The 27,864-nt window shown below is 45.4% G+C and overlaps 2 protein-coding genes across 2 annotated transcripts; both read left to right on the top strand.

Moving 5' to 3' along the window:
- Positions 1–4,456: 4,456 nt before the first annotated feature.
- On the top strand, positions 4,457–19,523 carry LOC128092377 (uncharacterized). Its single transcript, XM_052706081.1, has 2 exons — positions 4,457–5,251; positions 18,855–19,523. Exons 1-2 carry the CDS (start codon positions 5,184–5,186, stop codon positions 19,360–19,362), a joined length of 576 nt encoding a protein of 191 aa, XP_052562041.1. The 5' UTR covers positions 4,457–5,183; the 3' UTR covers positions 19,363–19,523.
- Positions 19,524–22,357: 2,834 nt separating this feature from the next.
- On the top strand, positions 22,358–27,658 carry LOC120423721 (uncharacterized). The gene has a single exon (XM_039587624.1). It carries the CDS (start codon positions 22,358–22,360, stop codon positions 27,656–27,658), a length of 5,301 nt encoding a protein of 1,766 aa, XP_039443558.1.
- Positions 27,659–27,864: the final 206 nt, after the last annotated feature.

Consider the following 27,864-nt stretch of genomic DNA (forward strand, 5'->3'; position numbering starts at 1 on the left):
CTTTTTGCCTTCCTCACTGAAAATAAGGCTATAATCCTGCTCTAAAAATGAACTTTGTTTAAAAACGTCGTAGACCCACCTTCATGTATACATATCGACTCAGAATCGAAAACTGAACAAATGTCTGTGTGTATGTGTGTGTGTATGTATGTATGTGACCAACAAACTAGCTCATGTTTCTCGGCACTGGCTGAACCGATTTGACCCGAACCTGTTGCATTCGTCTTGGTTTTGGGTCCCATAGATCGAGTTTTATACAGATTGAAGTTTCGATAAGTAGTTCAAAAGTTATGTATAAAAATGTGTTTTCACATAAATCCGGATCTCACTTAAATGTATGTAAACTATGTCCGGGTCAATCATCCAACCCATCGTTGGTTAGGTTATCAAAAGACCTTTCCAACGAGCCCAAAACATTGGTGATCTGGTAACCCTGTCTCGAGATATGGCCACTTAAGTGTTATTTATGTACTTTTTTATTCCGGAATTTGTGTACAGCCATTGTTGTTAATGAGTAGAGCTGGGACTTTGGATAACCGGATAATTCACAATTGTTTCTATATAAAATCAGATATCATCTTTTCAATCGAACCAAATCAAAAGAGATGTACGAAAATCTTATCAGAACTGAAAATTATTTGGATAAAAATTATTGAGAAACCCAAAAAAGATTTAAGAATACAAATATAACGGATCGGATAGTTTTTCGGATAAAAGTATTCGACCATAAATCATGTGATACAAAATTAAAGGTCATTTGAATTCCGGTAAAATTATTTTGTTTCGTCTTAATGTTGCCCCACAGTCGTGAAAAAAAGCTGACATGTATGAGTTAGATCATTTTCTAATAGAATTATCAATGCTGCAAATTATCCGGAAATCCGAAGTTCCAGCTCTAGTAATGAGTGAGGAAGGCTCCAACCACATAGGTGGATTAAGTTAGTTTTTTTTAAAGGTCCTACAAACAGAGGAAACCCCTTAGCTTTTTTGACTTTTTCAATTCAATTCGGTTTTATTGGTTAATAATCAAGATACAATCAGTTCTTTTGCAATTCATAACAGAGTTTTGGAGTTCCTTTCAGCTGTGTGTTGCATCATAATCCATTTTGGAACAATTATTTCTATAACTATGGCACTAACAAGAGCAAGAAAAATTAAAAAAAAAACTTGCTTAAATTGCAAAGGAAAGAGGAAAGAAAGAGAAAAAGCTTATAACTATATCACAGTATTTTATCCTTTGTAGATGTGCTTGATCATCAGCTCCCCAAGGGCTAGAAATTGCTCCACCTTGTTACGGCAGGTCCGAAACCTCGACATCATCTCCCCCGCGAGAGCAAAGAACTCTGGCAGGGTGAAGAGATCTTCCCCGGTGACTTCTTGCTGGGCCGCATTGCCGCTACCGGCAGCAACCACGCTGGCAAACGATCGCCCCCAGCCAGGGGGGAATGCTGAGTTGTCCGCGGGAACCGTACGCTGCCCAGCAGCCGGCACGGTTACGCTCGTACTTCGCTGAGGAGGGTGGGACGCTGCTGCTTTCTTCTTCCTCTTTTCCTGCTCCTCGAGGTAATTTTTTCATGCACTGCATCCACGGTAGTTGCTGGTATGGTTACCTCCACAGTTGGCGCACTTAATGCGCGCCTTGGTTTGCTCTGCCTTGTCCCCCAGGTCCGCCTTGCACGGCAGTGCACACACCTCAGAGAGGTGTGTTTCACCGCACTTCACACAGCGGGGCGGGAGGTTGCAGTTCCGCGAGCCGTGGCCGAATTTCTGGCAACGGTGGCATTGTGCAGCGTCCGACGGGTTCTTTGAGTAGAACCGCCAGTTTACCCAAAACCCGTCCAACGCCTTAGTTCGTCGCAGGTCTTGAATCTTGACGGTGCCGCGGTCGAAGTACAACAGGTACAGTGTGTGTGTACCTGTGACTGTTGTCTTCCGCGAGAGGACTTTTATGTCACGCGGCGTTATTCCAGCACCCGAGAGGTCCTTCTTGAGGTCGGAGATCGGGCGGTCTTGGTACCCCTGCAAGACGACCTTAACGGCTGTCTTCTGCACGGGGTCGAATGTGTAGAACTTGAAGTTTTTATTCTTCAATTTCTCCACAACCAGGTCGAAGTTCTTGTTGTCAAATGTGTAGACTTGCACTGACGACTTACCGATTTTCAGACAATATCCGAGGCCTTCCAGCAACTCGTCAACCTCGTCCACCAACGTGTCCAAAACAAAAAATGGAGGTGGTCTACGTTCTTTTGGAGAATTGTTCGTTTTTGGCGTCGGCACTTTTTTCCGTGCACGACGATTGTCGTTGTCGTCGGTAGTGCTGCTACCGTCGGTGTTGTTGTTGTTTTCTTCGTCGTCGCTCAGCATCTGGAACTCGTTCCTGATGGGAATGTTGGCGGATGTTGACGTGTTGGTCGTGGCACCGGAAGTACCTGAACGGGTTCGCACTGGTGACCTCGGAACATATCCGGGATGAAGTAACTTTTTGTCGATGCCTTCTGCGCTTACGCTCCCCTGCGCGATGGCGGTCGACACGGCGTTGGTTTGTTTACCTTTTTGCACACGGCCGGTAGACGAACTTCGCGGGTTTTTCGAGGCCGCACTCGAACTGCCACGGCCACGGCCGGCCTTTGGCATGCTGCAGGAGCAAACTCGCGGGTAATCACGGTAATTTACGGCGAAAAAAATCGAAAAAACGATGGAGCACTGAGCACTTGACTGCTGCTTGCTCTCGTGCTTACACGGAGGTGCTTTTTTGACTTAAAAACTCTAAATGTTTAAAAAGTAAAAAAAATAATTGAGTCAAATATATTCTAAATTAATACCACCAAAGATCGAGGGCCTCGTGGCGCGGTGGTTAGTGGCTTCGGCTGCCGATCCTTAAGTTGCCATGGGGCGCGGGTTCGATTCCCGCCTTATCCTCCTGGTCTTCTATCGGATGGGGAAGTAAAACGTCGGTCCATTTGCGTAAAAGAGGTTTTGGGTGACTCACCACTCATAACCTTCGGACGCCTAGAAATGTGCAGAAACTTGCAACAGAGCCCACAAAAGACCCGGGGGTCGTTAAAGTGGATTGCTTTTTTTTTAAAGATTGAGATCCGATTCAAAGCTTGTCAAAAAAATATTTTTATCGATAAAAAAACAAAAATAAATTAGGCATTTTATGTTTTCCTGGAAGTGGTCTATTGAATTCAACTACGTGTTTGGAAATTAAAATTCTTTATTTTTTCTATGTTTTCATTATCGTACAAAATTCTCCAGCTTAGTTAGAAACTTCCATAGAAATATTGAGTTTAGGTATAATAAAATATGGTTTTCAAACAAAGATTGTTAATTTTCCTCTCAGCTTTTATTAAAAATATATATATTTCTTATAGTTTTTTAAGTGTTATTGTTGTGTTGTTATCTTTTATTCAAAATTATGAGCAGAAATAGAAAAACTTGGCCCAAAACATTTTTTTTAATAGGTCCTATTAACATATGAAAGGCAATAGCTTATAGGACCTTTAAAAAAACTCTAGAAATAAAGAACTAAGGCTCCTCCAGCAGCGCGTGTAAGGGTTATGCCAGGAAACTTCCTCTGGAAATGCAACTTTTTATTAGTTTAATCCACAAAATTGTGCTGAAAGAAAAAATGTAGGCCAGCAATAGAAATTGCGTTGGCAACAGAGCATTCTCGTCAGATGGGAAAAGACTTTAAACATATTTTTGTAAAATGCTGTTAAAGGAAATAGAAAAAAAAACTTTTGGTAAAAGACACATTAAACAGTTATGTTCTCAAAAAGCTGCTCTACTGATTAGTGTCCTTGGTTTTAGTAAATTTCAAGGAACACAACGGATCATCGAGCATCATTCAGACACCACCGCTTAGAGTGATGGGAATGGATTTATTTCCACTAATGCTCTCTCCTTGACCACGTCCAAAATTTATCACTTTCTGTAACTGTCATTAAACTCTCCAGAACAAATCACAAAGTAAATCGCAAGGCCCTCTAAAAGACTCACCGACAACGGCCGCCAGCCATTTATATTTGACACTCGCGGATCAAGAAGTCACTCCAAGAAAGTACAGTCCTACATAAATAAGCCGCCTCTCGACGGCGGCGGCGTTTATATCAAAAAGTTTAACCGCCACGAATCTTGTTTGTTCCCTGTGGTTAAGGGGTCTACTCACCTCTCCCACACCCATCAGACACGAAAGTAATTCTCCAAAGTTCACATGAAAGTTTTTTTTGGAGGGTGTTCTGTACGTGTTTCAACAAAATTTTGAAAAAAAAAAATCACTGATGTTAAAATTATTTAATGCTCAGCAAAAAGTGCGTAGAAGTGCTGCCAGCCTTTCGAAAAAAAATCGTGAAAATTCGCAGCCCATTGTATTCCGGGCACCTTTCTGCCTTTTCAAGGATTCGCGTCACTGTTGCCAGCCTCGCCTGCCTGCCGTCGGGGTACAAGTTTTGTAATTGCTTTCCGATTCTTGGAAGAATCCCGCAGGGGTTCGTTTACTTCCACCGGAGAGAGAGAGAGGTGTTATAGGAGGGGGGAACCTCGAGACACGTGCCAACGAGAGTGGTTGGAGGTCAAAAAGTGAATAATAATAACGGCGCGTAAATGAGTTATGTTAATTAAAGCTAGATCAAAGGTAGAAGCGGGCAGGGTTGCCAGCTCGGTCGCGTTGGACGTCCCCTCGCGGCGAGGGGTAGCTCAATTTAAATAAATCTAAAGCGTAAATATTTTTGTTTAGCCGGTTGGAGGTCGCACTACTGCAGAGATTGTGTCACGTGGAGCGGTTCGTGATTTGATTTGATCGATGCAAATGTTCCGCCCCGGTGACCGCGTCTCCGTCGGACCGGAAACGGCCAACTAATCGGATTTGAAATCGACGGCGGCGGCGAATCGGATTCGTGGGGGGAAAATACATGAAAAATTCAGTGAAAACAATTAAAATGAGCTTTTAGTGTGGTTCGCGGTGGTGGTGGTGGCCAGGCTCAGGAAGGCCCGGAAATTGGCCGTGGAGTTGGGGATGGTGAAATCGAATTTCGAATCGTTTAATTGCTGCGATTTGGTGGATACTTGGTGAACGGAAGAGTAGCAACAGGAAGAGCAAAAGAGAAGGAGGAAGAGTTAAAAGGGGGGGAGTAGGAGGAGGAGTTTGGGGCGTAGTTTGAGTGTTCGCGGACCGGGTGCCAATGCCGGTTGGAAATGTTCCCTATCACCACCGAAGGAAGTACTCTTCCCAGGTTCCACCGGATTACCAGTGAGTATGGGTGGAATTATACGTTTTAATTGGGGGGGCAAGGGCAGCGACATTTAACGTTTAATTACAGTCGGTAGTGTGATTGGAGAGACAATTATCATTAAAATAAAAAAATCGTAATTTTACACTGATCGTCAAACAGCTAAAAAATAGACCAAACAGAACAAACAGAACAAACAGAAAAAAAACTGAACAAACAGCTAAAAAAAACAGAACAAACAGAACAAACAGAACAAACAGAACAAACAGAACAAACAGAACAAACAGAACAAACAGAACAAACAGAACAAACAGAACAAACAGAACAAACAGAACAAACAGAACAAACAGAACAAACAGAACAAACAGAACAAACAGAACAAACAGAACAAACAGAACAAACAGAAAAAAAAACAGAACAAACAGCTAAAAAACAGAACAAACAGAACAAACAGCTAAAAAAACAGAACAAACAGAACAAACAGAAAAGAAAACAAAAAAAAATTAGAACAGAAAAAAATGTTTTGTAATGTTTTTCAGGTTAACAATTCGTGTGCACTTAAGGTCTCAATGAACTTGCGTTCCTCTAAAAGACCTCTTTGCAGTAACGATTAGTTACAAGTACTGTTTACATTATCTAAGATTACACTAACATATTCTCACTACAATACATTTTAAAAACGTTACAAGTATCTAGCTAGGTTGGCACGGATAAAAAATTTCACTTTTTGTTTAAATTTAAGAAGTTGATCACTTGTTTTTAAATCACCGGGTAAATTATTGTACATTCTTGGTCCGTTGCAGCAAAATCTTCTCCTCCCTAATTCCGTCCTAAAGCGGGGAACGACTAAACGTTCTTGGATTCTCATCCCACGTTGGTGATTCAGCATGCGGATTTCGAAGTTATGATGGATGTCTTTCAGTTTAACCATGCGATGCGTTAGTATAGTTGTTTGGAGTTCGTGGAGAGCAGCAATAGGTAGAGCATTGTGAAGAGTTGAATTGTAAAGTTCGAGTGTAGGGAACAGGAAAGGCAGCTTCAGGATCGCTTTCAGGCACCGGTTTTGCTGGATCTGGACTGTCTTCAGATGTGACGCACAGGCTGAGCCCCAGATGGATACTCCAAATTGGTACCGGCTATGCACAAACGAATAGTAAACTTTCATCAGCACGTGTCGCGGAAGAAAGTGAGAAAGCTTCCTGAACATTCCACAAAGTGGCGCATTAGACTTGACCAGGTTTTCAATATGGATTTTCCAAGTAAGCGTTGAGTCCAAGTGTATCCCAAGGTATTTGAAGGTTTCGACCTCGTCAATACAGCAGCCCTTCACTTCTACATTCGGGTGAGGTGGTATTGTCATGCGGCTTCCTCGGAAAAACATTATTTTAGTTTTCTTCGCATTTAGTGATAGTAGATTATTCTCCAAGAAGGCGTTGATCTTGGCCAAGTCATCAGTCATGTCGGATACCATTTCTAGTACGCCACCGTTGCGATAAGTCACAACAGTATCATCTGCAAACAACCTGGGCCGACCGTGGAGCTTTAGCCTGGCCATGTCGTTGATGTATATTAGGAAAAGTAACGGTCCAACATTGCTTCCTTGCGGGACTCCGCAGTTGATACAACGTTCGGGGCTGAAAGTTCCGTTTACACTAACCTTTTGTCGACGATTGCACAGGTAGCTTCGAAGAAGATCATTCACCAGACCACGAACACCGTACGAGTTGAGCTTATCCAGAAGAAGCTCATGATCGATCGTATCGAAGGCTTTGGCTAAGTCAAGGAAAATTGATCCAGCAACTTTTTGCTTCTGATCAATCACCTCAGAGATATCATTCACAAGATCTAGAACAGCAACTTCAGTACAGGAACCTTTCCGGAAGCCGTACTGCATCTCGTAGAAAAACTTATGTTTGCACAGGAACTTGGTCAGCCGTGACGACAACAGGGTTTCGAAGATTTTGTTCATTGATGGCAGGACAGATATAGGACGGTAATTACTCATCTGTGTAGGATCACCCCCCTTGAATATAGGGTGAACAATCGCCTCCTTGAGATGTTCTGGATAGGTACCACTCGTCACAGAGTCGTTGAAAGTTGAAGCTAAGATCTTGGAGAGCTGTTCAGAGTGTTGTTTTAGTGCTGTTACTGGAAACCCATCATGGCCAACAGCTTTACTCGGGTCTAGAGTCTTGATTACACGTGCAATCTCCTCGGGTGCGGCAGGGAACAGGAAGAAAGACCCACCCATTCGAGGTAAAATCTTGATCGTGTTGAACTCGTTGATATTCCGCGTAGACGTCAATTGTTCAGCGAGTTTTGCTCCGATTGTCGTGAAATAGTCGTTAAAGTGAGTTGCAACCATGGTTGGCTCAACTACCTCGCTTTCGTTGACCTTCAAAACGACAGCATCCTGCTTCGAGTTCTTACCCAAAACTTCGTTGATCCTCTTCCAAAGAAGTTTGGCGTTATTGGTGTTGAAGAGTTTTGAATGAAAGTCGCGTTTCGCTTTTCTTTTGGCTGCAGCAAGTAACTTGTTTGCACGATCAAGCAGCTCGCGCAGGTGGGGGTTTTGGCGGTCGGCTTTCCAGTTTTGCAGGGCATTGTCCCTCACTTGGATCAGCACCCAAACGTCCAACGTAAACCAGGGACAGTCACCCTTTTTGAGTTTAGCTTCAACTGTGACGACGGTAGTATGGGCATGCTTAATCTCCCTGTAGACATTAGCAATTGTAGCTAGCCGCAGGTTAGGTTCCATAGCTTCCCACTGAGTGTTTTGGAGAAATTGCTCAAATTCACACTGTACAGAACTGTAGTCGGTCTTCGGTTTAGTCAAGGTAACGCGGTGTGGAAGTTTAGGTGGAGATTTGAACTGCGTCAGGATATAGCTGTGGTCACTCAAATCGCAGTCGATCGTGTAGTTGTGAGTATGATCAGCATCGTCTGTTCTCGTGATAACGTGGTCAAGAATGTTGTTGCTCAGCGGGCGAGTTGTAACGGTATTTGTCACGCACATGTTGTATGAAGCCAGCACGTTGAGGTACTCCAGAACATCATTTTCAGCTGGTTTATTCACGGCGACATTGATGTCTCCTAGGATGAACGTAGGGCACATCGGATCAGTCGTTGCAAGAATGCCTTCAACGAAAGCAAGCAGTCGGGGAAGATCATTATCCGGCGGACGATAGACACCGTGAATGGTGCACGTTTTATGCTTAAGCTTGATCGACATCTCGATGTGGTGATACCCGTCGTGCGAGATATTTTTCTTGATAGTGTAGTCCATACCGTCGCGTATGAACATTGCAAGTCCTCCTGAAGACTGGTTACGGCAGGAATGAACACTGGTAAACCCAGCGATGTTGTAATATTGGCATCTCTCCTGTTTCAACATAGTTTCTCCAACTACTATTACGTCAACGTTGGTTCTCAGCGATTCAACGAAGGAAGTAAAGCAGTCCAGTTTTTCTAGGTTATTTATCCCACGAATGTTGATTTGCAGCAGCGTCAGAAGTTGGTTTCCAGTGGCAAACATAGGTAGATTGGGGGTTTCAACTTTGGTGTTTTGTGAGGAGAAATTGTACATTGGTCCTTGTTAACAATGTTACGACATACGATACGGTTTGCTGCACTCATGAAGTTGAGATTAGCTTTCGAAGATCGGCGTTAGTCCTGAGCTTGATAGGCATAGAAAAGCTGTTTGCTTTCACCAGAATTTCCCCGTGCATACCTGGCCAGACGTATTGAAGCCCAATACTCTTCTGCTTGCTTCTCACCTCTTTTAGTATTTTCATAGCTAGTGGGGATAGCTCGTTCCTTATGGTCACATTTCCGGTGTTGTTGGGGATATTTTTGAAGATCGATGATGCAGGAAGTTTCCCGTAGCGTTTCCTTGCTTCCACGAAAGCAGTCTTTGTTTCTGGGTGGTCGAATATGATTCTGATGGGAGGGCAGGGCTGACCGTTCATCGACTTCATTCTTACACACGACACGACATGCTTCAGGAGGGGGTGGCAGTTCATGGTGATGCCAACTTTCTCGACTGTAGCATCAACGTTTTCGTTAGGAATGTTCGGTACTCCTGAAACTATTACGTGCGATGCAAGGAGCGACTTTTGATGCGAATCAGCAGCGGTCTCTTGATCGTCAACGCGTGTTTGTAGAGTTTTAGTTTGAGCTTGAAGGTTTTCCAGAGCATTTCTTAGTATAGCATTTTCTCGGCGTAATGCTTTAAATTCGTCGCAGAGAACAGTAAACTTTGCAACGAAATCATCGAAGGTCGAGGAGATGAACTGCTGGCTCTCAGTAATGCTGGAGGTAATTGTTTTCATTTCGTTCTGGACGATCTCGGCGATTTCCGGTAGTGCTGTACTCAGTCGTGTATCACCCATTTTCAACTCGTTTGGACGCTTAGGAGCAAGTTGAAGTTTTTCCACGCGAGCAGTGCTCACCAATAGATGGCGCTAATTTTTGGACACAAAGGCGTGTGTGTGTAGTGCGTATGGGTTCAAGACACATTCAAGCTGCTCAGACACGATACTCACACCTTGTCACGTTGCTACAGCGGTGTTGTTCAGCCTCTTGGATCGACGTTGGTTAGAAGAGTTCCCCGTTGTACACATACAGAACGAGCTTCTCGATGTGACAGCTCTGATTTGAAGCGAGATGGCAGATGCGCAGCTGGACAGGGCGTACCGGGGGGATGAATGAAAGACGACAAGGCAGCACGATCTTTATTTACATCCAACTTGGTTACATGAGGTTACATCCAATTTTCGATTGCACCAAAGTTGTTATCAACGATTGCTCAGCACAGCTTTACCTGCAGACTCAACGTGCAGCAGCAGCACGGAGATCGCTGTTTCCAGGAGGGACTCGTTTACCTCTGGATGATAGAACAGCAGCAGGAATAGCGGTGGCAGGAGCTTTTAATCGGACCTAGTGGCGAGCTAGGTGAGGCGTATTTTGACGGTGGATTTTAAACCAACTGTGGCCGGGAGCAGCAGACCGGCAGCATCAGCGGATGAGGACTCGGTGGGGGAGGCGATTTGCACAGGTGGAGCAACAGTATTATCGATCGGACACACGTTAAAACGTATTTTTTACGGAACTGGTTTGTAAACAAGCACTTGGGTCGATTTCAAGATGGCGTACGTTGAAAATCCAATGATGGAAAATGTGTTTTTTGATCATAGAGAAGCCCATTATTCGAGCAAACAAAATGAGTTCCGATCCCATCTCTTTTGTTGCTGTATAAAGCCTTTCCAACAGTTGGATACATGCTTTTGAAGTTTATTTATCAGATTATGTTGAATTGCTGATAATACGTTGGCCTGCATCTGAACTGTAGCTCAATGTTAAATTCAACAGAAACGGCCTGAGTTGAACTGAATGCTTTTCTGGGAATGTTTTCCCTATTCAACCTGATCTGAAGGAAAAAAATTGATGGAATATCCAGAAATATTAACGGATTCGAATCAATCCATACACATTCTTGTTCGATGCTGAATACAATTAATAACTGCACCAATCAAACGTTTCATTTGTCATATTCACAGAAGTGTTTGCTTTTAAACACACACTTTTTTGTTTTTAGTTTTAAATCACATGAATGGAGATTAATTTGCCCACGCATCCATTCGATCATTGACAAACGCACGTTTGCAAATGGGTAGGCAAATATTGATTTGATTTAAACGCACACCTGTCACCACCGGACTCGATATCTACTGTGTGCACTTTCAATTAACACACAAAACGGTACGTGGAAAATTCAATTTAATTTCAATGCTCCCAAACAATGGGATCACAAATGCATTTGATCGCGAAATTGCAAGCTATTCATCGAATTATTTGTTTTCAAGTGGAAGTTTCTGAGGGAAAATATGAATATTTCTATTTTGCTTTTTGATTTCCTTTATTTGTCTTTTAATTATTTATTCTGATTATCCATCCTAGAGGATTGTAAAATGAGTAGTTCTTTCGATTTCCAAAACTTATTTCACGATTTTTTATGAAACTTTGCCTAACTGTCAAAAGAAACAATTTTGCATCATTCGTTTTTCCATACAAGTCTCCATACAATTTTGCGGGCTGGTCATTCAAAATGTATACGGAAATAAATGAAAATCTGTGTCTTGACCCATTCCTTTATTTAACTTTTTTCACTTAAAGTTGGATTCCCTAAATAAGTATTATTTTGAGCTAAAGTGCTTGATGGCGCAATTTCTCGTTCCAGAGACAAAAATTTTTGAAAAAATGTTTTTTTTGCTGAAAACAAGGTTACAAAATTTCAAAATTAATATTTTTGGTGCTTTATCAAATTTGAATTGAAAAAGTACTTCACCGAATTTTGGATAAAGTGCATCGTTTTGGATTAAAAGTAGCTATCACATTCGGAAATTCAAACCTTTTTAAAAAAATATTTTATTAAGGAAAGCCAACTCTGAAAAAATATTGTTGATAAGCTGACCTTAAAAATCTGACTGTTCGTTTCTGGGAAACAGCCTCACAAAGAATTCGAATCGATGTTCAATTTTCAAAGTCTCAAAAAGAAAATTGTTGTTGTGAAATTTTCTCAGCTTTTCAAAAATATTTTTCGAGAGGCATTGAAGTAAGAAATGAAATCGAAAATATATACCCAAATGAGGCTATGTCTCGAGAACGGTACAAATTCAACTAGTTTTGTCAAAAGATTATTTAAAAAAAAAATTTTTTTTCGACCTTTTCATAAAACATTATTTGTTCAAAAAATCATCATTAGGGTGACAAGAAAAATTGAAAATCTGCAGAGAAACCCCCTGGCTCGATTCTTTAGGCAATAATAAGTAACTGTGCCAATTTTGAGCCAAATCGGTTAAGGTTAAGGGGTCGCTTTTTATCGTTGAAGTTTATATGGGGAAAATCGCGAAAATGTATGGGAAAAACATCGCTTCAGGATTTTGGCAGCAGGTGGCGCAGGTCTCGCCCGACATTGTATAAGTGTGAGATTCTTGTAGGAAATTTAATTTCCTACAACTTTGTCGAAGGGTGCTAGAAGATCAGAGTTGGTCCTGATGAGTTATTAGCAATGCGATGAAAAGAAATCGGCTTATAGACTTGAAAGTAAATAAGGGGTATATAGAAAGTATATTAGAAAATACTTTTTACTAAAAAAAACACCAAAAATGAACTCGGATCGTTTTGCACCCTTGGACAAAGTTGTAGGAAATTAAATTTTTGGTGAGACCCGCGCCGCCTGGCAGAAAAATAGTGAAGCGATGTTTTTCTGCACACATTTTTGCGATTTTTCCTATATTAACTTTAACTATAAAAAGCGACCCCTTAACCTTAACCGATTTGGCTCAAAATTTGCACAGAAACTTCTCGGATTAGTTTTCAAAAAGCCGTAAGAGCCATTGGTAAACAAAGTCCTTTTTGCATCGGTTTTCGACCTACTTACGAAAAACCAATATCAAAAATGCTTGAGATTGTTCATCTACACGTAATCCAAGTGCTCCAATTTTGGAGAAAAACGAAAACTAGTGTCAGAGGTCACGGTGGCTCTTACGGCTTTTTGAAAACTCATCCGAGACTTATTTTTGCCTAAGGAATCGAATCAGAGGGTATCTCTGATGTCGATTTTTTTTTATTGTCACCCTAACCATCATGCACTATGGCTCAAAAGATGTTTTTTTAATTTCCCTAATACATCAATTACCTTCGATTTTTTTTAAAATACGTTTTTTGACATTTGAGTTTTTGTGATAAAAAGGTAAACAAATGGGATATCTTTTCCGCGTACCATTTTTTTCCGGTAATATTCAATAATAACCTTCATGTTTGCGGAAGACATCCAATCAATCAGAAAATTCGTCCTCAATATTTTCAGATTTAAAAAATAATAATTTCAATTTTTATGTCAAACTTAACTATTGAAATAGGTATTAAAATTGATACTTTTCTTCAGTTCATGTTTTTGACCAAATTTAAAAAAATATAAAATTTATTTTTTTCCGTGTACCTACTTTTTTTTGAAAGGTCCTCATCAAAACCAACAACTTTGCCGAAGACACTGATTCGATGGGACGTTGGGAAAAGTTTTACATAAATCTTGTACTACGTTTTGTTCGGAAACTCAGGCTGAACATTTTGCTACAAAAAGCTCATGAAAAGATGATTTCTATAAAAAAGTTCTATAACAAATACTATTACAAAAATCAAAAAAGGTGCAAAAAAAGTTTGTACATCTTTTGAAAAATTAACACAAATACAGTTATTTGTTGACAAATCTAATCTAATCTAATCTAATCAGACCCTAGCGCAGCCAATCTTTCGAAGGGATCCTGGAGAGTGCCTTAGGTTAGATGACGCCTAGCACTCTTCTTGTCATTTATTAACATTTGTAGTGCACCATTGCATCGAAATGCATTGAAACATCACAAGCGTTAAAGCGGCCAGGCCTACTGCGTAAAGCCGTATCGTAGAGATGACTCGTAATTGGGTTGAGTTTGAGCACTGAGTGTTCGAACAACAACACAATTCTGAATCGACAGGGGAGGAAGAAGCGTGGGGACACACCACCATACGCTCCGAGATTTGGTTGTATTCGTTGGGAGCACCATGCTAAGAAGGTTTGTGTGTGGTGTGCATATTAGGATGGAACTTGAATGCAACCTATTGAGCGTGTAGACTACACGCTACGGCTGCTTGTCGGCGTAAAGGTTTATATCGACGTCCCCCTTTGCAGATTTGACAGCTTGAACGAGCGCGGCATTCAGTCGTCATCAGTGTTCCGAGCTAGAGGCTCAAATCTAGGGAGTCGCCGTTCTGGGCGATTCTCTCGTTGGATAGTGGGATTCCACATTGGCGATCCTGCCGGATATTGTAGCTGTAACCTGGACCTTCCCCCCCCCAACGAGAGAATCGCTCAGACGGCGCGAGTAAAATGGTTTCTTGAGGCGGCTCGTCTCTGAAGGGTAAACAACTTTTTGTTGCCTTGTTTTGTCCCAGGATACGAGAGGACAGACTCTGGGAGAAGTTTGGAATTGTTCCGGTTGCGTGGTGTCGTGATCTCCATTGATAAAAATCATGATGTTTTGCTGTGTGAAAAGTTGGTTTAATGCTAATGTGTGAAGAAAGATGCAGCAGTGTCGAGATAGTAAGGTCTGTTCACACGAATCCGTTGCAAAATCTCGGTTTAGAAATTAATGTTCCGAAAGGCAATTGTGTGATATTCTGCGTTAAGTAGCTGGTCAGGAAGTGGTACAGGGTCAGCGGATGAAGCAACTCGCAGACTTTTTGGGCCAGTAAGGTGCATCCACACAAATCCGTATAGAGTGCGGCATAGTAAAGAAATTATTAAGAAAATATTTCTTTAGATTTTGTTCATTAATTTTTAAAATAGAAATGTGCCTAATCAGTATTTCTTGTCGTTTTTTAGATAAATTCACTCGTATTTAATTGATGTGAAAAGAGATGAAAGCGAGATGAGATGTCCACAAAATCCAAGAACTTAGAGATGCCGAATGACCAAAGCGAGATGGGATGTCCGCAAGATGGAAGGAATTCGAGAGGTCTGAAGGACTGAAGCGAGATGGGATGTCCGCAGGATGCAAGCGAGATGGGATGTCCGCAAGACGAAAGGAAAACGAGAAGTCTGAAGGACTGAAGCGAGATGGGATGTCCGCAAGATGAAAGGAAATCGAGAAGTCTGAAGGACTGAAGCGAGATGGGATGTCCGCAGGATGCAAGCGAGATGGGATGTCCGCAAGATGAAAGGAATTCGAGAAGTCTGAAGGACTGAAGCGAGATGGGATGTCCGCAAGACGCAAGCGAGATGGGATGTCCGCAAGATTCGCAAGAAAATCGAGAAGTCTGAAGGACTGAAGCGAGATGGGATGTCCGCAAGATGAAAGGAATTCGAGAAGTCTGAAGGACTGAAGCGAGATGGGATGTCCGCAAGATCCGCAAGAAAATAGAGAAGTCTGAAGGACTGAAGCGAGATGGGATGTCCGCAGGATGCAAGCGAGATGGGATGTCCGCAAGATGAAAGGAATACGAGAAGTCTGAAGGACTGAAGCGAGATGGGATGTCCGCGACAAAACAAAAGAAGAGGGCATGTCCACAGAATGCACGCGAGATGAGATGTCCACATTATGTGAGTGAGATGGAATGTATGCATGAAAGAGGCGTGACAGGAACGGCCTGTAATTCAGACAGGATATACGGGGCGTTGTGGTAGAGGTTATGGTTGTCATATCTCACAAAGGACCGGCTTAGTTGCTCTCTCGCTCTTGGACTCGCAACCCAGGGGCGAAAAGAGTAAGCTTTTCCACCACGAAGGGTCAAATGACTTGTTTAGATCAAAGACTTTATTGAGAATAGTGGTAGACTATCATTGGCGAAACGAATTAGGAACGACTTGGGGAGCTTAATCTAGCTGATCTGATCCGTTAAGAACGCGAGTGACCCCACATATGCGGGTGAACAGACATCTGGCAGAAACGCGGGCGACCCCATATCTGCGAACGCCGTCTGCTGTTCGGCGTCTTGTCGTCGGATGACCACGTGTCTCATCTCACACGTGATATATTGTTCTACGCTTCTTGACGGCCTTCAGAGGCGAGCAGGTGATGTCGATCACCGCCCAGTTGTAGTGACGAGATCGGTTGACCAGGTGAAACATGTGGCCGGAACGTCCAAGCGCTTCCCGACGGCCTTCGCGCATGAATAATGGTCGTCGACCACCACGTCGTTGTGGTTTGGTTGAGCAGAATGCATTTGTATTCACACTAAGTGGTCGTGAAAGGCAAGCACGGCTTGTCCCGCGTGATGAAGATTCAACCCTAAGAGGCCGGAGCGTCTGAGCGCTCCTCGACGGCTGATGGCACTGCGTCATCCTGATCACACGATAAAATGGCGGCGCCCTTATATCGGATACCGTGGCTCTGATCTCCTACGGACATCTGAATGTCCTCGTGTGCACTACGTGTTCAGTGATCAGGTGATATCCGACGCTACGGGTGATCGTGTACTCCGGTTGATGCTGTCCGGAGTTCGGTTGAACGATTGGGCCGGCGAAGATCACTGCGTCGTTTTCTGGAAATCAAACCGAAAAAAGAAAATCCTTCTCCCTGAAGGTTTTCCCATCCACACTCTACTACTGCCTCGGGTTCTGTAAAATTGTATACGATCAAGTGTGCTGGTGGACGGTCTAATGGCAAACAAATAGGCTCATTCAAGTCCGTGGGCGATACTGGGTTATAAGGTCGCCTTGGTGGTTGATTGGAGGATCTTTACAATTTCGGAGGACTTTCTAATTACGCACTTTTCTACACGCACTAGGCTTGGCTTGGAGGTGGCCTTTCTCAACGGTTAGTACCCGCACATGGTTGAAGTGCAACTAACTTGAATGTATCGATCGTGCTTCGAGCTCTTTCGTCTCAGTTGATCAGAAGGGGATCGATGCGTTGTACGCCGTAGATCGGCAAGTATTAGTGATGACCGTTTCGAAATGGGCAGGGTTTGCAATGATTGACTTCCCGCCAGGGTTAGGCCAAGTGGCAGACAAGACGATATTACATCGATTCTCCCAACATTTTATGTGGTGCAAATACAATCAGAGCTAGATGCTTTTATAGTCCGGGCGATGGTAAGCGTGGTTGCCTCTCACCCCAGTTAGCTTAGGTTCGATCCCATTCGACCCCGGTTACATTTTGTTTTTTTTTTTGGTTCTAACATTCGTAAGATAACAGCACAGTAAATAAACGGCAACTCAAACCGCAATGAGTCCTAAAATCTGTTTTTTTTTTTTCATTTTTCTTGAGTAGAGGGAGGATGTGTGGTGTGCATATTAGGATGGAACTTGAATGCAACCTATTGAGCGTGTAGACTACACGCTACGGCTGCTTGTCGGCGTAAAGGTTTATATCGACGTCCCCCTTTGCAGATTTGACAGCTTGAACGAGCGCGGCATTCAGTCGTCATCAGTGTTCCGAGCTAGAGGCTCAAATCTAGGGAGTCGCCGTTCTGGGCGATTCTCTCGTTGGATAGTGGGATTCCACAGTTTGGTACTCCGGGACCCTCTGGGATGGGACATTGTATTTCCACGAATGCCCTGGACACTACTTGCCGTGGTTATAGCGCCACAACTCGCTCATACAGTTATTTGTTGACAAATCACCATAAATCCAGTGTCCCAACTCCAAATAGGCATCCTTGACTGATTAAAAAAATAATGTGGATTTAATATAAAGATAACTGACTACTTAGCATAAAAGTTTATATGATTCTGTAAATTCTATATAAATCTTATCTAAACTTTATTTAACATTTTTTTTAATTTATCTTAATGTCAATATTGTTGACATTTTGGAGTGGATATAATACCGTTTGTATCGATAGAATTGATGTTTCAAGTCAACCTATGTGCCAACGGAAAGGGCATAACATTTCCGATTTTTTGATACCCAAATTTTTTTTTATAAAACCCACGTTTTTAAATACCTAGGTAAAAATGTTGTTATGGTTTCGTTATAGCAACCTGCAAAAAAGGCCAAAAAAATGTTAGGAAAATGAAGACTTCCTGAATTTTTGGTGTACGCTTAAATTTTTTTGCATGGCAAAAAAAAAAACATTTTCGCGAGCAAACTTTCTTCACCCGCGAAAAAGAGAGGACACGAATCACGCAAAAGATAATTGCTCCCGAACTTCTCCGAAAAAATCAATCTGTGAGGATTTTTTGTGAATTTCCTTGTCAGCACCACTTGAAATTGTTTATTTCGCTTTGTTTACACACATTGCACATCTACAAAAAGTGACAGGTCAGTTTTTGACGAGTGACGTTACACATTTTGCCTGATTTTAGCGTGACATACTTTATGGATGACGCCATAGCCGAAGTTCGATTATCCGAAGGTTTGTATGGAACTTCGGATAATCGAATCACGACCAAAACAAAAAAAAAATATTTTCATACTTTTAACATCAAATTGGAGTTCTGCGACCCCATTTTAGTCAAATTTGAATAGTTGATTGCTTTGTAGAACATCGCAAAGCGCTAGGAAATGATCTTGGAAAGATACAAGATGTTTTTTGGAGTTTACTTTTTTCGTCCAAATTTCAAAACATGCTAAAATAATTAACCTCTATCTTTTCAGGATCACGTTCTAGCGCTTTGCGATGTTCTACAAAGTTGTTACTTTAATTTGCATAGTAGGTCCAAAAAAGAGATATCTACCCCAAATTCCCGCTGAACAAAACTCTAAAGTTTCCGGTTTGATTAATCAAAGGAATTTTGATTGATTTTCCGTGAAGCATAAATGGGTTCGTCGAAAAGAATTTACGTGCTGTTGCGGTTTGATCAACACTTCATGGATTCCAGCAAAAAATATATCCATCATGGAATGTGCACATGTCGAAAGTTGTGTATCCCTCTAGAACGTATTCCCGTTGACCCAAATTCCTCGAAGAATGGTTTCGATTACTTCGATTGAAACAAACGTTCCAACATGTAAAATAGAAAAAAAAAACAAAAAACAAAAACTCTTCCCGGTACAACGGAACAAAACAAAAATATCCCAAACTCCAACAACAAAACAACACTAACGACCCGTTTTTCCCTTTTGTGTTTTCCCCCTACAGGTCACGAATATTTTTCGGCGATTATATGCGAGAGAACCGCCCGTCCCGAGTAGCAGGCGGAAGTGGTCACGTCGGAACCAGCACAGTAGCGGCCCCCGCCGCCGCGGGTACTCAGCTGTCAAACAGTGGCGCCTCCAGCGGCGAAGAGCAGCAGTACTCGAGCAGTGCCGCCTCCTCGGTTGCCCAGGACAACGCCGGAACGGTCAATAATTTCCCCGGTGGCCTCCAGCAGCAGCAGCAGCAGCACAATGGCAATGGACCGACTTCGCCGGTTTCAGGCTCGCAGATAAGTCTGGGGCAGCAGCAACGGGTCGCCAACAACAACAACAACATTGCTGTCATTGGTGGATTAGCCGGGAGTAACAGCTTATCGACGGCGGCGGCGTCCGGGAATAACTGCTGTGCCGGTTCTGGCGGGACCGCTGGAGTGGCAGGCTGCGATACCAACGGTAATGACGACGGCTGTGCCGAGCTCCAGTTTCACCACCAGAGCTCACCCGGTGAGTAATTGCAGTTTGTCTTTGATTGTGGCAACGCAGGGATGCCAGTTTTATCGGGATTACTAACTGAGTGGAAGACTATTTTGCTAGCTGGATTTGCGTGTGGGTTGGGATTGGAGTTCAAGTTTAGGGGAGGTTTGTTAACGATTACAGGAGAGATTTGCAATACGGCGACTAAAAACCAATCTTTAAAATCGGAATAAATGTGTTGAATATGCAGCTAGAATAAACTTTCTTTCAAAAGTTACAGCAAAATACTTGAAAACGTGCTAGAATGATATCAAGAAATTCGGAACGACGAACAAATTGTTAAAATCCTATAGTACGTTTTTGTAGAACAAACCATGCAACCATTGTTCGTGGTTCTGAATTTCATGAACGCTTGTTTACGATTTTGGGAACTAATTTCTCTCCGTGTGGCCTGTAGATACAGCAAACCAATGTTTTGGTTGAAATGTTGAATACAGAATTCTTAAAAAATAAATAAAAAGTTAGTTAGTTAAAAAATGAAAAGGGTTCGTTTTTTTCATAGTTTTTGCATTTTTTGGCCATTTTAAACTTTTGAGTTTAACTTTCATATGGAATAGGGTTCTGAAGCCCTGTTTCAATTTTGATGAACAACGGTAAAAACAAGTTTTAAAACCATTTCTTACCACTTTCTCCGATTTAAATGCAACAACAACAATATCAGCAACTCAAACTGAAACTTTGTCATAAGGGGTATTTTTGGTCCCCGATCACGAATTCGAGATCCCTTTTTTGATATTGTTCGGTGATGACCCCGGGACCCCTACGAACTACAACCCTGGACCGCGATCTCTCTCACCAATACGGTTAACACAGCTAGTCCATCGCTCTGGACCTGTACGGGACTTGAGCTGACGGCCAACGCGAGTAAGCGAGAGGTCAGCGGTCATCATGATCATCGATGGGTCATCACCGAGGTTTTCTGTGGTGGTGTGAGGGGGAGCGGTTGTCTACTCCGATTCTCCCTGAGAGGATCGGAGTAGAGAGCATCGCACGACCCGTATGCGCATGATACCGAGGTTCAGCAGGATCTACAAAACTATTTCACGTTAAGTCGTAAACCGCCAATCGGCAAGGAAGGTCGGATACCTAACCCGCGCGTAGCATTTATTTGCCTGTCCAAACTGACGGATTTTAATGTGTTTAGTCTAAGTGTAATATAATTTAAGGACAAATAGAATTGTGTGTTTTACTTTACGTGCGTGTGTTTTACTTGTTCTGTGTACTTGGACCTCCGCGGTCTTCCGTATTGACCAGCTCACAAGGCCGTCTCGCCCTGGACGATCGGCTGAAGGTGATTGACCCCGAGCAGCGAGCGTTGACCTGTGCAGACGACCAGCAGCACCAGCTATAGCAGACAGGCAAGTGGATCTTCAATCCTGCAATTCGATGTTGGGGTGATTCGCCGAGCTATCGAAGGCCCCAATCGCTTCACCCCTTCATTCTGGTCCTTCGAACCGGATCCTGGACCAAGGATTCCGGTTCCAGGATTGAGGACCACGGGGAGGACAAACCACGCCACGCTACGGTTCGCGCCAGCCTGAACAACAATACACCGTGGAGTACAATACGCATCGCGCCATTGGAGTTGCGGGACAATTAATTGCGCGAACAATCACCGCGGGACTTGCGCATTGTTCCTGCTGCGCGCCAAATCGATCGGCGTCGGAAGCGGACCGCGTGCCAGGATTTGGCCGGTTTTTACGACACTGGAGGACCTGGATCGTCATCGTCGAGCTTCACCATCATCTCGGGTCGGCCTGGAGCGTATACTGCCAGCGAGGGACACGGTTTCCCAGGTAATTAATTACGAACAAGTATATGTCCGGCCGGGGCAAGGTCTTGCAACCCACTAACACCACCATTTTCTCCGGTTCTGCGACGTGACGACGATCTACGGTTTCACAACCCATCCGAACTGGTCTGGAGCACCGGTTCGCCCGCAAGCAGCAGTTGTCGGCCACGACAGGGTGTCGACCCTCGGAGTAGCTGCGCGGAGGCAGTCGAGAGCACCGGTCAGGACCGTATCGGTGGCTCACCAACGACTCGTCGGCGACATCGGACATTCGCTGCTGGTGTGGACGTTGGCACTGGACACGTGTGCCACGTGGAACGCGACGACGCGCTGCTGTCGATAGGACATCGATCGGTGGCTTGTTGCGTGCACTCATCGGAAGTCGTACGCCTGGAGAGCGCTCGGCTACGCACCGCTACGGACGGAAGCGGTCATCACGCCCGACGTCATCGTGCTACCGTTGACGAGGTCGGCGGCCATCTCGGACACGTGGACGACAAGGATCGAGGAAGAGGTTGCAGCGATTTCTGGTCTCCCGGGTGAGTGACAAAGAGCAGTGTATGTCTCTGCCGAAGCCTCACGGAAAATACACACAAATTAAAAGTATTTCACCCTCTTCGACTCGACTCATCCTTTTGCCACGCATCCCTATACGCCTGAGGGCGGTTGGTTTTTTTGGAATTTCGCTACGGTTACGGCGACGCTGTTAGTTTCTCCAGGTAAACTAATAGTATATGGCCTGCCGAGGCCTCTCTCTTTTGATACTACACCTCTGCGTTTTGTACCTCTTCACCTCGCCCCCGCACACACTGATTGAGTTGCTGCTGTTTGGATGTGACGTCATTGGTTCGACTGATTTTTGGATTTTGGGACGATCGCTCGCCGGCCAGCTGACGTGTTTGTTTTTAAAGGTAAAGCTACACGTATATGTCCGGCCGAAGCGTTCTTGTTTGATACTACATGCTCGTTCTATCCTCTTCGCTTGCCTGAACTTTGTTGTTGATTTCGAGTTGCTGCTGTTGACGATTTGCCACGTGTACGACTGCTGCGTTGGTACTGGTTGGGAGGTGCGGCTTACTGTTTCCACAGGTAAAGCTGGTATATGTCTTGCGAAGCAAGACCCAACCACGGAGTACTACACCCACGCATCTCTTCTTTAATTTCACCTCAAACGCAACACGATGCCTCCGAAAGTGAAAGCGGACAGCGCGAAGACACCGTCGCTGAAACGGCTCAAGGCTCAGTTGAAGGACACTCAATCAACTCTTGGCGACATTGAGACGTTCATCAAGGACTTCAAGGACACCGCTACGGCCAGCGATGTCAGCGTTCGGTTGGAAATTATCAATGACATCTATGAGACTTTTTGCGAAACCCTCATTGATATCACTTCTCACGACGAGTTCTTTGAAGCGGAGGATTTTTACGAATCTGCCCGGATGGCTTTCAACTTGAGCTACATGGAGGCCAAATCGTTTCTTTTGGAGAGGCTCAGGGAGCGCGAAGACCACACGTCGGATCAGCCTAACGTTACGCTAGGTTGCGAGAACTTGAACCATGTGCAGTTACCTCAGATCCAACTGCGGACATTCACCGGAGATGACGACGATTGGGTTAGCTTCCGGGATTTGTTTACGTCGCTCATCCACTGGCGGAACGACCTGTCCGGTGTGGAAAAGCTACAGTACCTGAGAGGTTGTTTGTTTGGCAAACCTGCGACGATGGTAGACAAGTACAAGATGAGCAACGCGGACTACCAGTTAGCTTGGGAAGATTTGCTGAACTATTACAACAACAGCAAGCAAATGAAGAAGCGTCAAATTCAGCATCTTTTCGAACTGCCAGCCATGTCCAAAGAATCTTCTGAGGAGTTGCGTGATCTCATCCAAGGATTTGAGAAGGTTGTCCAATCCTTGGACCAGATTGTACAACCAGGCGACTACAAGGACTTGCTTCTGGTGCACATGCTGACGGATCGTCTTGACCCGGTATCACGGCGAGGCTGGGAGGAGCACTCGTCTACCAAGGATCAGGACACGGTTAAGGACATGCTGGAGTTCTTGCAGCGGCGTAGTCGTGTGCTCGAGTCGTTGCCTCCGAAGACGACTAACGCAAAGAGTACATCACAGCAACCACAACAACAACCGAAGTCGAAACCGTCGGTGGTCAGGACTAACTACAGCACGGCTCAAGCGTCAGGAGAACGCTGCCCAGCGTGCACGGGAACCCATCTTCTTCACAGATGCTCGGTGTTTCAGAGGATGACGGTTTCGGACAGGGAGTCTCTGCTGCGCACGCATTCGCTGTGTCGCAATTGTCTCAAACCTGGACATCTTGCGAGAGGTTGCCAGTCGAAGTACTCTTGCCAGAACTGTAAAGCGCGACACCACACACTTCTCTGTTTCCGCCCTCGGAAGGATCAGGTGAAGGTCGCATCAACTACCAGACGGGAGAATGCTTCCAGGGAAGAACCTCAAGGTACAGCAGGTTCGAACTCATCTCAGGTCAAGGACGCATCTGAGACAGTAGTCGCAAGCGCTGCTCAACGTTTCGCAACACATGTTTTGCTGGCAACAGCTGTCGTCGTTGTTGAGGATGACAACGGAAATCGGCTTCCAGCGCGGGCTCTGCTCGACTCGGGTTCGGAGAGCAACTTTATGTCGGAACGATTAAGCCAGCGACTACGGGTCAAAAGGAACAAGGTGGACATCTCGGTGTCCGGGATTGGACAAGCAGTCTCAAGAGTAAAGCAGCAGATTCAAGCCACGGTTTGCTCACGGATCTCAGATTTCTCTCGAGCAATGCGATTTCTAGTTCTCCCAAAGGTTACGGTCAATTTACCAACGTCGGCCATAAACACCACTGGTTGGACCATACCAGATGGCGTCGTACTGGCGGATCCGACGTTTTCGATGTCCAACGGTGTGGACATGGTACTTGGGATCGAGCATTTCTTTGACTTCTTCGCAAGCGGTCAGAAAATCTCACTGGGAGAACAGCTGCCAGCCCTGAACGAGTCGGTTTTCGGATGGGTGGTATGCGGCGGTTGTGCAGACTCACGGGAGTCTCCGCGGATTAACTGCAACGTGTCGGCATTGGAAAAGCTGGATGCTTTGGTGGCTCGATTTTGGTCCTGTGAGGAGGTCGAGTCAGCAGCCGGTAACTACTCGCCAGAGGAAGCACGCTGCGAAGCTCTGTACGCACAGTCGGTTCAACGCGGTACAGACGGACGGTATTCGGTTGCTCTACCGAAAGCTGAAGACGCTCTGTCACGGTTAGGCGAGTCCAAGGACATCGCCGTAAGACGTCTTCACGGCACGGAACGGAGACTGGCCAGGGACGATCATCTCCGAGAACAATACGTCGCTTTTATGCACGAATATGAGCAGTTAGGACACATGACGAAGGTCACGGACACGGGCTCCGCCAAACGGTGCTACCTGCCCCATCACCCAGTGGTCAGGGAGGCTAGCACAACCACCAAGGTACGCGTGGTGTTCGACGCGAGCTGTAAGACTTCTTCTGGTGTGTCGCTCAATGAGGTTCTGCTGTGTGGACCAGTAATCCAGCAGGACTTGAGGTCGATAATCTACCGTTGTCGCGTGAAGCAGATCATGTTGGTTGCGGACGTCGAAAAGATGTTCCGGCAGATCGGAATCTGTCCGGAGGACCGTTTGTTGCAATGCGTTCTATGGCGTCCAACACCCACCGAGGCGATCTCCACGTACGAACTCAACACCGTTACGTACGGTACGAAGCCAGCTCCGTTTTTGGCAACACGGACGTTGAAACAGCTGGCCATGGACGAAAAGGAACGGTTTCCGCTCGCAGCCAAGGTCGCCTGCGAAGACATCTACATGGACGATGTGATCACCGGTACCAACGACTTGGACTCGGCGATCGACCTGCGAAACCAGCTGGACAAGATGACGGTCAGTTGTGGTTTCCGTCTACGGAAATGGGCATGCAATCGTGCTGAAGTTCTGTATGGTGTGGAGGAGGATAACTTGGCGATTCCCTGCGCCGATGGTATCAACCTGGATCGAGATCCTTCGGTGAAGACGCTCGGGTTGACATGGTTCCCATCTACGGACGAATTCATGCTCAAGTTCACCATCCCAGAGACGGGCCCTGATGAACCACTCACCAAGCGGAACGTTCTTTCCAAAATTGCGTCGATTTTCGATCCCCACGGTTGGTTTGGCGCAACGGTTACAACGGCAAAGGTGTTCATGCAGCAGTTGTGGACGCCGGGCATCGATGGCAAGCGTCTGGAATGGGATCAGCCATTGCCTTCGATGATGGGTGAGAACTGGCGGAAATTCGAGGAGCAATTACCGGTTCTCAGTTCGGTTCGGTTTGCGAGATGTGTCGTCATCCCTAACGCAACGTCGGTTCAGCTGCATTGCTTCTCAGACGCGTCCACCAAGGCCTACGGTGGTTGTGTTTACGTTCGTAGCGAGAACGCAAAGGGAGAAGTTATGGTTCGTCTGCTGGCCTCAAAGTCGCGGGTTGCCCCGCTCAAGGTTCAGACGATTCCGAGACTGGAGCTCTGCGGAGCGGTCTTGGTGGCGCAGCTGTTCAAGGTTCTACGAGAAGCGCTCGACATTCCAGTGGACGCATATTTCTGGACGGACTCCACGTGCGTACTCTGCTGGCTTGGATCTATCCCGACCACGTGGAACGTGTTCGTTGCAAACAGGGTGTCGAAAATTCAAAACATCACGGAAGGATTTCGTTGGCAACACGTCCCAGGACTTCAAAACCCTGCTGATCTTATTTCCAGAGGAATCTCTCCACAGGACATCGTGGACAACGAGTTCTGGTGGTTTGGACCGGATTGGCTGCGTTTGAGCCCAGAGCACTGGCCGAATGCAGAATCTACAGCTGAAGATGAGAATGCGGAAACGGAAAGACGTCGATCGGTGACAGCAAACACTGGGTCGGTGGTACAGGAGTTCAACGATCTTTATTTTTCGAAATTCTCTTCGTACCCGAAGCTGATCCGTCAAACAGCCGTTTGGTTGCGGCTCATGAAACTTCTCCGCACTCCCAGCTCGGACCGTACATCCGGATTTCTCACCACGGCGGAACTGAAGGAGGCAGAGAACGTGCTGATTCGTCGGGTTCAGATGGAATCGTTCGCTGATGAAATTAAGGCACTATCTGCAAGAAAAACGGTTGCTGTTAAATCACCTCTTCGTTGGTACAACCCTTACCTAGACCAGGACAACATTATTCGAGTGGGTGGGCGGTTGCAACACTCTGACGAGCCCGAGGACGCCAAGCACCCTGCTGTTCTGCCTGCGCGCCATCGCTTCACACGGTTGATTTTGCATTATTATCATCTCGGGCTGCTGCACGCTGGACCACAGCTGCTGTTGGGAACAGTTCGGCTTCGATTCTGGCCTTTGGGAGGACGGAGCGTGGCACGCACGATCGTGCATCAGTGCAAAACATGCTTCAAAGCCAAACCTACGCCGGTGCGACAATTCATGGGCGATCTGCCAGCGGTACGCGTCACGGTTGCGCGTCCGTTCTCGAAAACTGGCGTTGATTACTTTGGCCCAGTGTTCGTTCGCCCAGGACCTCGGCGAACGGCGATCAAGGCGTACGTGTGCCTGTTCGTGTGCCTGTGCACCAAGGCTGTGCACCTCGAACTCGTGTCGGACCTCTCCACGGAACGCTTTCTGCAGGCTTTGCATCGGTTCACCTCGCGCAGAGGACCTGTCGCCGAGATCTGGTCTGACAATGGGACCAACTTTGTCGGAGCTCGGAACAGACTGCACGAGTTGTTTACACTGCTGCGGGACAAGCAACACCAGGAGAAGGTCTTCAGGGATTGCGCCAACAACGAGATTCGCTGGTCGTTCAGCCCACCAAGCGGTCCACATTTCGGTGGTTTATGGGAGGCGGCCGTACGCTCAGCCAAGCACCACATTCTGCGTGTCATTGGAGACGAACCTATCTCGATCGAGGACATGAACACGCTGCTCGTCCAAGTAGAAGGCTGCTTGAACTCGAGACCCATCACGCCAATGTCGGACGACCCCAATGATCTCGAGCCGCTCACACCTGCGCATTTTCTCGTTGGATCATCGTTGAAGGCTCTACCGGACCGAGACTACACGGAAATACCTGCAAACCGTCTCAACCATTATCAACTGATCCAGCAGAAGCAACAACTTTTTTGGTATCGTTGGAAGAGGGAATACCTGAGTCAACTGCAAGCTCGCACGAAACGTTGGCGGTCACCTGTGCAGATAGAAGTCGGCAAGCTGGTCGTAATCGTCGACGACAATCTGCCGCCCACGCGCTGGAAGCTAGCGAGGATCAGCGAAGTCCATCCAGGTGCCGACGGTGTCGTACGTGTTGTCACCCTCAAGACTGCGACGAAGCTGATCAAAAGGCCGGTCGAGAAGATTTGTTTACTTCCACTGGACGAAGAGGAGCACAATGCCAACAAACCAAGTGAACAATAGCTACCCCAATCCCTTCCTCTCCCTATCCCGTCGAAGAGGTCTTCTTTTATTTCTTTTCAGAAATGCTGCGATTTCTGGATGGGTGAGGATGTTCGGTGATGACCCCGGGACCCCTACGAACTACAACCCTGGACCGCGATCTCTCTCACCAATACGGTTAACACAGCTAGTCCATCGCTCTGGACCTGTACGGGACTTGAGCTGAC

The sequence above is a fragment of the Culex pipiens genome, chromosome 1 (genome assembly GCF_016801865.2).
Source record: "Culex pipiens pallens isolate TS chromosome 1, TS_CPP_V2, whole genome shotgun sequence".
In the NCBI taxonomy this organism is placed as follows: domain Eukaryota; kingdom Metazoa; phylum Arthropoda; class Insecta; order Diptera; family Culicidae; genus Culex; species Culex pipiens.